The sequence below is a fragment of the Polypterus senegalus genome, chromosome 7 (assembly GCF_016835505.1).
Source record: "Polypterus senegalus isolate Bchr_013 chromosome 7, ASM1683550v1, whole genome shotgun sequence".
NCBI lineage: Eukaryota > Metazoa > Chordata > Cladistia > Polypteriformes > Polypteridae > Polypterus > Polypterus senegalus.
Window position 1 is genome coordinate 168554806 of NC_053160.1, and position 10000 is coordinate 168564805.

The following is a 10000-nucleotide window of genomic DNA, read 5'->3' on the forward strand; positions in this document are numbered from 1 at the left end:
TCATCAATATAACCAAAACCATAGTTCATTGAGTTCTTGCTGAAATGTGCTCTTGTAAGCATGCACTCGTTGAACTTAATATTGTTTGCTATTTTAAAGTTCTAACCAAAATGTTGCAGTTAGCAGAAAAGAAAAATCTTTGTTATTTTTAACATAAGCAGCATTGCTTTTAAACTGCTTGCAAAGCTGAATTTCACTAAAAGGCATATTTCACTTATGTAAAAATAACACACAGCTATTTTTTTTGTCACTCAATAGAACAAATACAAATGTATGGGAATCTGCTTCAAAGTAGTTTGCTCCACAACAACTGTAGGAAAACATTCTCAAAGAGCATACAGATTATCATTAGGTGAAACAATTACACAGGTTTCATATAAACAGTGGCATCCCCACACCCCTGTGCCAAAAATTCCCTTTAACATTTAAAAGGTAAAGTGAAACACATTAAAATAAAAAAGGATTTCAACAAATACAATAAACTTCAAGTAAGTCACTAAAATCAAACTGTAAACTAAGAACAGCAGAAACAATGGCCCCTGGAGCTTTCAATATTGAAAAAAAGTCAGACTTTAATAGTTTGTTAACATAAGCAAGTACGATGAACACTGATAATCGCAGTTTCTCACTCTCTCGTTCAGCTACAGTATCACTTACCGGGATTAAGAATGGTTAGTCTATTCTAATCATACTTTTATTTCATGAGATGAGCTATTTATGATGTTAGTTTACTATGATGTTAGTTTACAAAATAAGTTATGTATAGTACGAGTCTGTATATTTGCACACTGAATGTAATAAGGATAAAATGCAAAAGTTCGGCAATGCACATAAAAAAATTAGTATGAGAAATACTCCACAGTGCACCTTTTCTCCAAAATGTAAAATGAATCACGTATGTGCAATTGTTTTGCTCCTGATCTAATGCGCCACAGCTGCATTATTCTTTCCAGTGTTTCAGCATCAACTGAGAGACAAAGTGCAGATTTTTAACAGAATTAAATCAAAAGTATCCTGCCTGAAACGATGAGAGCAAGCTCCAGCTTTCAAATCAAAATGTGGCTGTAAATTGTTCGGCAGAATCTCAACCAATTTTGCAGAAAAACTTAGAGATTAGATGAAGAGTGCATTTTAATCCAAATTTGCTAGCACATATGTTTATTCAAAGTTAGTTGTTTCAAACAGTTTTGGTTTTTTTTTATTTGTTACCATAATATTTGTTAATTTGTTGTTGGCACATTTTGAACTGAGAAGTAACACTTAAAATATAATTTTGTTCAAAATGAATAGTTGTCATTTATAGGCAAGGACTTTTATTAAGGAATACTTGTCAAATCAAATATTGCTTAAATACAATTCAATCTGTTTGAAAAAGGTCCTAATCGAAGGCAAAAGCTGACATTAGACTGAAAACAACGGTTGGTTGTTTTACATCACACTAATTCTGGTGTCGTATTACTACACTCATGGGATTCAATGCTGTGGTATTTTGCAGATCTACTTTTAAACATCATTTCCATGATTGCCCTTATCATAATTTTGACGGTCAGTTTATCTTAATTAGCATAGCCTACAACCATACTCGCCTCACAACATAGTTTGGTACAGTTTTTCTATCCCACTGCTTTGTTTTTTAATCTATTAGGTAAACTTGGGGCACATTTTTAATCACTTCTTAGGTACTTCTATTCTGCATCTGATCCAGTTCCAACTGACTCTCAAACCTAAGATCCTTGATTGATGTTTAATGCTAAGATGTTGTCAATAATATAAATGAAAAATGGCTGCCACAATTCTAAATTTCCTTCATCATAATGCTTTAAATCCCCATAAAAAGCATTTTAAGTGTCAACAATGCACATTTAGCCACCTCAGCCAGCACACAGTGTCAGAAAATTAGTCCCCGTCTTACGTGACTAATGGATGATCAATAATGATTAAAGCAACGATGCACAATTAAAAACATTCAGGATACCTTTAGAACATTTTTACAACGCTACTAAAGGAGAAAGACCCTATTTAATCCCATCTGTTATTCCTTGATGATTGGCTCCTGTCTGCAGCACCTGACTGGTGTCCCACACTAAAAACTGTCAAGTTGTGTCTACACACTTTGTCTGCTTTGCAAAGGCATCAAAATTTTGCTCTTTTACCAGTAAAACTACAGTACTATGATAGCAATGATAAACAAACTCATTTTAAAGAATTTTTAAGTTGCTGAAAATAAAATTGTCTGCTAAATAAAACCTATTATAAAAACTAAACACCAAAAACTTAATTGCAATGCAACATTTAGTACATTTATTTACTTCATTTGTAAGACATGAATAAACTCACAGTGCCTCTATTTAAATAAAACATATGAACTGTGACCTCACCAACCAAAAAAATGCTTAGGTTAGGGAGAAAATAAAATAACTGCTTTTAGTGGGTTTAAGCAGCTTTGTCCAGGTTTCATAAGTGCTGGGTGTATCAGGTTTTACTTACTTTATTATCGTGCCACTTTCTGGTGCCAGATAATCAAATTTTTGTGGCGGGCATTGTTTTCAAGTGTAACTTTCATTTGGAATCTAGAGTATTTAATCACCAAAGCAGAATTTAACAATGGTTCACCTTTTGTAGACATACAGTAAGATTAAAAAAAATAATAAAATAAAAAAAAGTAAAAATAATAATAATGCAAAGACAGTTGCCAGTGCACATGGCTTTTGAGAATTTAAGCTCTTTTTTCATTTCTGATTTTATGGCTCACTATCTACCAAGGACCTGCTCACCCAGCCACCAGTGCTAGCTAGACTGAGAGCAAGATGCCTGTGCAGATGTTTCCCTTTTCATATGGTACACCCACAAGTTGCCCAAGTGACATAATGTTTTTTCCTGCTTAGACAGTCTTGCTTTTGCTCTTGGTTGCTGCAGCCGCCACTAAAATAATGGTATACTAACAAACTATAAACATACACTTACAATTGCATATGTAACACCCGAAATCGTAAACTTAAGTTTGAATATATTTAAATATTTACTTATTTTTAAACTGAATATCTGAGCTTTATTTTTTGGCTAATTTGACACCCCCATTAAGACCAGTAATTCATCAGGAAATTTATGATACCTTTACATGGTAAAGTCAGCCATGTCACAGTTTCAGACAAAATCTTCAATAAAACCTTTCCTGGGTCACATAGATGTGTTGAGTATGCATTTATGGTTTTATTCCAGCTCTAAAGTGCAGGTGAAGTATCTCATTGTCAAATAAACATTTAGTATAGGATGTTAGGAGGGTGGTAATTGCACAGCCAATTTCAATCAGAAGCTAAATGTGTTGTTTTAATTACCTTAAGACTGAACCATATTTTACTCATGTAAAAAAAAAAACTTACCCGACTTGCGTTTCTTGTGTTTCACTTTTTTCTTCAATAGAGAAGTATGCTGGAAGTCAAACCTGGAAAAGGTTGAGAGACTGGGTTGATGTCCTATTAGTTGTGGCTGCTCTTTGTTTCTCATCATGTCTTTAGCTTTCTTTTTCTTTTTTTTCTTCTTTTTCATGCGCATTCTTCCAACCTTAATGATTTTTGGGGCCTCCAATGTCAAACATATCGGTGAGGCCTTCTGAACAGACAAAGTCACTTTACAGCAATGGTGATGGTCATCTTTTTGACACTCGCTACAAGATGGACATGGCCCTTGTGCTCCTGGGGATGTGTCATTATCTAAGATACGGACTTCTCCTGGACTAAGAGGAGCCCCCAACCCCAAAATTTCCCCAGGGCTTGGAGGCTTCTCCAACTTTTTTGTGCAAGATAAGACTGTCCCTCTTTTCTCAGACTCACAATTGTCTTTCAGCTGTCGCAGTACCAGTTCGGATATCGATATACAGTGCAATTTATAATCGCGTTTCACAGAATTTTCCCAACTTGGCAATACATCACATTCCTTTTCCTCCTTTACATTCAGCCGGTGCACTGAGTCAACAGTACTACCATATTCAGATTTAGCTTTTTTTGTTATAAAGAATTCATGGTCTGAATTCACAGTGCTCAAATCTGATAACTTTTCGCATAAACTTCTGTTTTTTTTATCTGGACAAATATCATCATCATCATCAACAGAAACAGCCCTATGTTCACCCCAATTATTCTCTAGATGCTTGGTTTCCAGAGATTGCAAATCTGAATTAGGCTGTTCTTCCTTGAGAACTGATACACACACATCTTCCACAAATTCTGAACTTACAGACTTGCTATCTCCATCATTCGATTTATCTATCCTGGAGCTGGCAACTGTCTCATCATAGCTGTTCTCAAGTTGCTTTGTCACGGTTTGAGAAAAGGAATCACAGGAAAAATTATGTGCTTGTCTGTTAGCTTCATGTTTTCTAATGCGAATAGGTGGTAGTGGAAAGTTTGGGGAGGCACAAGGACTCTGACAATAAATTCGCAGATCTGCTCCACAGAAATGAGGAAAGTGAATATAAGCATTCTCTCGTGCATCGTAGCCCAAAATTGACTCCCGGCACTCATGAATGGGCTGGCCTAGCACTGCATCCTGAACATCCTTCTGTGTCTCATACACCCAATCACAGAGTGCTTTAAGTATCCACACTTTCTGGTAGAAAGGTAATAAGTGGAAGGGTTGCTCATCAAGTGGGCTGGATTCACCTAAAACACGGAAAAACTGTGGACAAAGTCCTAGCTGCTCAGCACAGGCTATTCGGTCCCTAGCATTTGCAACAAAAACATACCATTCATGTACTTTCTGCTGTAGTGCTGCCTCCCATTGCCTATAGGACAAAGGTGGTCTTCTGTGCAAAGTGCCTCTTCTCTGCGGGTGACTCAAAAGAGAAGTTATTATTTTAGCTAAGAAAACACTGCACCGTGGCATGAAAAGGCAGCGCTCCAGCTCATAGAAGATGATTTCAGGTAGATTAAGTGCCTGCTGTGCTAGGCAAAGAAAGTGACCAATAGCAGGAATCTCCCACAGTGTTTCCATTGGATGTGGACAGGCCTGAGCCAGTAGGCTGCGTTCCCATTCCTCCAGCTCCTTGGCACTGGCCTCCTCAGCCTCCTTTTTCTCTTGTTCTCTTTGCCTGATGGGGATAAATATAAACATTAACAACAGAAAAGGTATAAGAATACCCTAATTACTCAAATTTATACTCCATAAGAAAAAAAAAAAATAAGAGTTCTATAGGTGAAGGCCGAAGTTTGGAAAACTCAAAATGTTAAAGAAATCCGATTTGTTCACTTAAAACCTCCACTCCCAAATTGTGAACAAACCAAAAAGAGATTTATTTCCCATTAATCAATCTCTATATATTAAATTGCAGTAACTTCATCTTCCAAAATGTACCTTAAATGATTTAAACTTTTTTATAAAACTGAAAGTGGCCTTTATTGTTCTTTCAAAAAGCCATCACTGAATTTTGATGCTACTATAAACTACCCTTCTGATAATGTAATTTTAAAAAATGCTGCATAATTAATCTACAAAACTCATTTTTTCCATACAATCTGGGTCCTAAAGAGATTATTTTATCACCATTGCTCTACTTTCAATAAGGGATACCTTTAGGCCTGCTACAACTGCTTCCATTTTCTATGACATTATCCCTTTACACTCATCAGCTTCACCTATGGTTAATTATTCACTACTAGCTGGTTCTGTGATGGACTGGTTCAAGTTCTACTTTCCAGAACAGTTATTTATTTCATACAAAAGGCATTACTAGATGTCCTCTGTAAATATACTTTTAAAGGATTATCAAAGCGTGTAATTTGCTATACAGTGGGTATCATACTACACAGCTACAGAGCTCCATGACGTGACAGACACCAGCTTACCGTCTTTCTTCTCTTGCTCTTTGCTGCTCCTCTATTCTCAAAGCCTGAACCATGAGAGATTCACTGACCCCCGTAGCTACTACACCAAGGTTTCTAGGAGCAGAACGACGTCGTGTTGAAATACTCAAAGACCCCTTTTCATCTTCTAATCCATAGTGACCTTTTGAAGTCACAGCAAGAGTGGTTTTCTCCCTTAGAGGCCTTGAAAAAAGTACAAAACAACTCAGTTTACACACACAACATAATCCATGGGAATAAACTAATTTAACACTATGTCTAAAAAGTTGAACCGTACCACATGAATGATGTTCTAATTGTGATGTCGAGAAAAAAATTCCAGATAATTAAAAACATTTACAATGTGGCATGTTAAAAATTCTACTCACAACAATTTAAGAGAACAATGTGGCACAACAACAAGTACAAATTATTAACTGATCCTCAGGAGAATACTGTATATAAAAGGTTTAAAATGAGTGTTTAATTTGCAGAAGTCTTAGCACAAGAAAAAAAAAATCTATAAAGTGAAAATGCTTCCAAATGGTTCTAATTTTCAAAAAAGTATTACAGCAGTACAAAGAAATTGCATATTGTTTCCTTTTCTTTTTCATAACTTCTTTAACACACTACTTCGCTGTGAAGAGCGGGTATTTTGATATATATATATATATATATATATATATATATACTAATAAAAGGCAAAGCCCTCACTCACTCACTGACTCATCACTAATTCTCCAACTTCCCGTGTAGGTAGAAGGCTGAAATTTGGCAGGCTTATTCCTTACAGCTTACTTACAAAAGTAAATTCTACGCATAAGGGTCATAACTGGAAGCTATTTTTCCCCATTTAATGTAATGGAGTCTTGAGTTGGAGATGGCCGCGGGGGGCGGAGTTTCGTGTGACATCATCACGCCTCCTACGTAAGTACATAGAGCACAAGGAAGAACTCCAAACAGCGATCAGCACAAAACGCCATTTCACAATTGAGAAGGCAGAAAAACATTATGAAGCAAATGATGCATACAAGCATATTCATAAGTACAGCTACTGCGGAAACAAAGCACGGCGTGAACCGTAAGTTTATATTAAATTAAGTTCATAGGCTACCACTAGCGTTTGTAATTTAGTGCCTGCCCATATAAGGCCGTCCATCAGCGGCAATCCAATACAAACACTGCCGGTAAATATTCACGTGTGAAGGACTGTGCTTATGCAGAGGAAGATGAGATGGTCAGGGTGGTGTTTGGCACAAACTCATTGAAACTGCGAGAGAAAGTTTTAAGTGCGGGTCTTAGCTGACATTACGAGATGGCACCAGTACAGCTGGGAACCTTCGATGCAAGAACACCAAGCGGCTCACGTGAACTGACGCAGTGCACAGACAAAAAGCAACAGTTCCAAAGAGTGCTGAACAAAAACCGAATTACACAATTGAGAAGGCAGCAAAAAAATATGATCATATTCATAAGTGCAGCTACTGCGGAAACAAAGCACACGGTGGAAAAAGTGAATGTCCTGCTAAAGGAAGACAGTGTAAAAAAACCCGTGCATGCAGTTTGTCACATCACAGATAAAAGGAAGACGAGCTGTTTATTGATGCAGTAAGGAACTAATCGATGAATGAAACCTCTTATCTTTACAGCGATTGACAAACACGGAATGTAACTTGAACACATCCTACAAATACGAGCCTGATTGAAAGAAATAATGATAATCAAATCCTTGATGACAGCAACATTCAATAACACTCACAAAACAATTACTGTATATTGACAATCATGTTACGTTATTTTTAAAATGTTCCCTTTTCTTTTCATAACTTCTACTTCTCCACTGCGATACACGGGTATATATATAAATGTATATATATATACCCCGATCTACAATACATACTTTAGCATAGACAAGCCACACGCTGTGGCTAATTGTAGAGTCTTAAGCCTCTAACGCCGACATTCGAGGTTCGATTCGAGAGGGATGGATGTACTGACTATGTACGCGCTACCGATTCATTTTACCTTCACATCTCCTTGGTTTGGGACGTATGAAAAATATTAGGTTAACGCAGAATCATGTTACGTTATTTTTAAAATTTTCCCTTTCTTAGCACAAGCACAGCTGAGAAGCTTCGATGCATGTACTCCATAGCGCGTTAAAAATAACGCATTTAATCACACTTTCAATTCCAAGCAAGCGGGAACTTTTGTCAATGCATGATTTCCTGGTACATCCATTACACTGATGCACACATCACAGCTACAAAAATGTTAGAGTCGGAATAAAGCGCGTTCCTACGACTGATCATTTCGACTTCCGAAGCCTTGATAAAAGCATGGTTTTGTGCACACTGAAAAGCAAGCAAAATTAGATGCATTACAGAAAGCGGACTTTGTGGCTCTTACTGGGGATCATTGGACTTCCGTGACCGTTAGTAATTCTAAATACATCTAATTACAAAATGTTCAATGATCACACTGTTTTAGCCTAATGTACAAAATAATTTTGGCTAATGTTACTCAGAGTTTAAAGAGTAAGCTGGTCAAATTACCTTTTATGTTTCTGACTTATTTTTTAAGAAGAAAAACTGCACTTTATGGTGAAATTTTGGTTATTATTATTTAAAGACAATACTATTCTGAAAATGTACTTAAAGTACTTAAACTACCACTTTATTTTTAAGTCTGCCCAATTTTAACCAGGGATGATATTTTTGTTTCTGTTTTGAATTCAAATGCAGTTTAAAGGCTTTTTCTTCAGAAATTAAAACAGCTTCAGTTTACAATATTCATGTCCATGTCTATTATTTGATTCTGTAAGCCCACTAAAACCGTTTTAAATAAAAAAAAACATTTGCGATTTGGGGCAAATTCGTGTCGATTACATACGATTAATCAAGATTAATTCTTACACAGCCTCTAATTAATTGGATTAATTTTTTAATCGAGTCCCACCTATATATATATATATATGTATATGTATATATTGTATATATATGTATATATATATATATATATATATGTATATATATATATATATATATATATATGTATATATATATATATATATATATATATATGCCAGCAACACTCATATCAATGACAAAACAATTACATTAACAATCATCTTACGTTATTTTTAAAATGTTTGCTTTTCTTTTCATAACTTCTTTAACACACTAATGTTTGCTATATATATATATATATATATATAAATATATATATATATATATATACACATACATACATACATACATACATACATACATACATATATATATATATATATATATATATATATATATATATATATATATATATATATATATATATACACACACACACACACATTATATATATCTATACTAATAAAAGGCAAAGCCCTCACTCACTCACTACTAATTCTCCAACTTCCCGTGTAGGTAGAAGGCTGAAATTTGGCAGGTTCATTCCTTACAGCTTCCTTACAAAAGTTGGGCAGGTTTCATTTATAAATTCTACGCGTAATGGTCATAACTGGAAGCTATTTTTCTCCATATACTGTAATGGATTTGAGCTTGAAAGACGTGGGGGCGGAGTTTCGTGTGACATCACGCCTCCCACGTAATCACGTGAACTGACTGTCACCCATGATGCGTAGAAAACCAGGAAGAGCTCCAAAAAGCGCTGAAGAAAACATGCATTATATAATTGAGAAGGCAGCGAAACAATAAGAAGTGAGCTTGTGACATATACAACCATATTCATGAGTGCTGCTACTTCGGAAACAAAGCACGGCGTAAACCTAAAGTTTAAATTAAGTTCATAGACAGGTTGCCGCTGGCGTTTGGCATGCCCACGGTTAATGCAGGACACAAGTTTAATGAGAGGACGCAGGATATAAACGAGAGTTTTGATCACTTTGTAACTAAGTTAAAATGGCAGGTGAAGGGCTGTGCTTGTGCAAATTCCGAGAGACTGTTTGTGGGGGATTGACAGTTAAGGCGGGTGGGGGAGTCACGTCATCATCTCCCCTCCCATTAACCTCCTTTCGCTCCTAGCTGACCTCTGCAGCTAACGCAGTCTTACAGAAGCAACTTTGTGACACTGCCACCAAATACTCACAGAAAAATCCACAAGTTAATACACACACTGTCTCTACAGTTTCTCCACACTGAATC

The 10000-nt window shown here is 36.0% G+C and overlaps 1 protein-coding gene across 1 annotated transcript in view; it reads right to left on the reverse strand.

The window, feature by feature from the left end:
* LOC120533004 (uncharacterized protein KIAA2026) overlaps positions 1 to 10000 on the reverse strand; it is a 103358-nt gene that overhangs the window by 70198 nt on the left and 23160 nt on the right. The window contains exons 2-3 of the mRNA XM_039759591.1: positions 5841 to 6041; positions 3381 to 5086 (exon numbers count right to left, since the gene is read on the reverse strand). Coding sequence (XP_039615525.1) covers positions 3381 to 5086; positions 5841 to 6041 — 1907 coding nt within the window. The remainder of the gene's footprint in view (positions 1 to 3380; positions 5087 to 5840; positions 6042 to 10000) is intronic.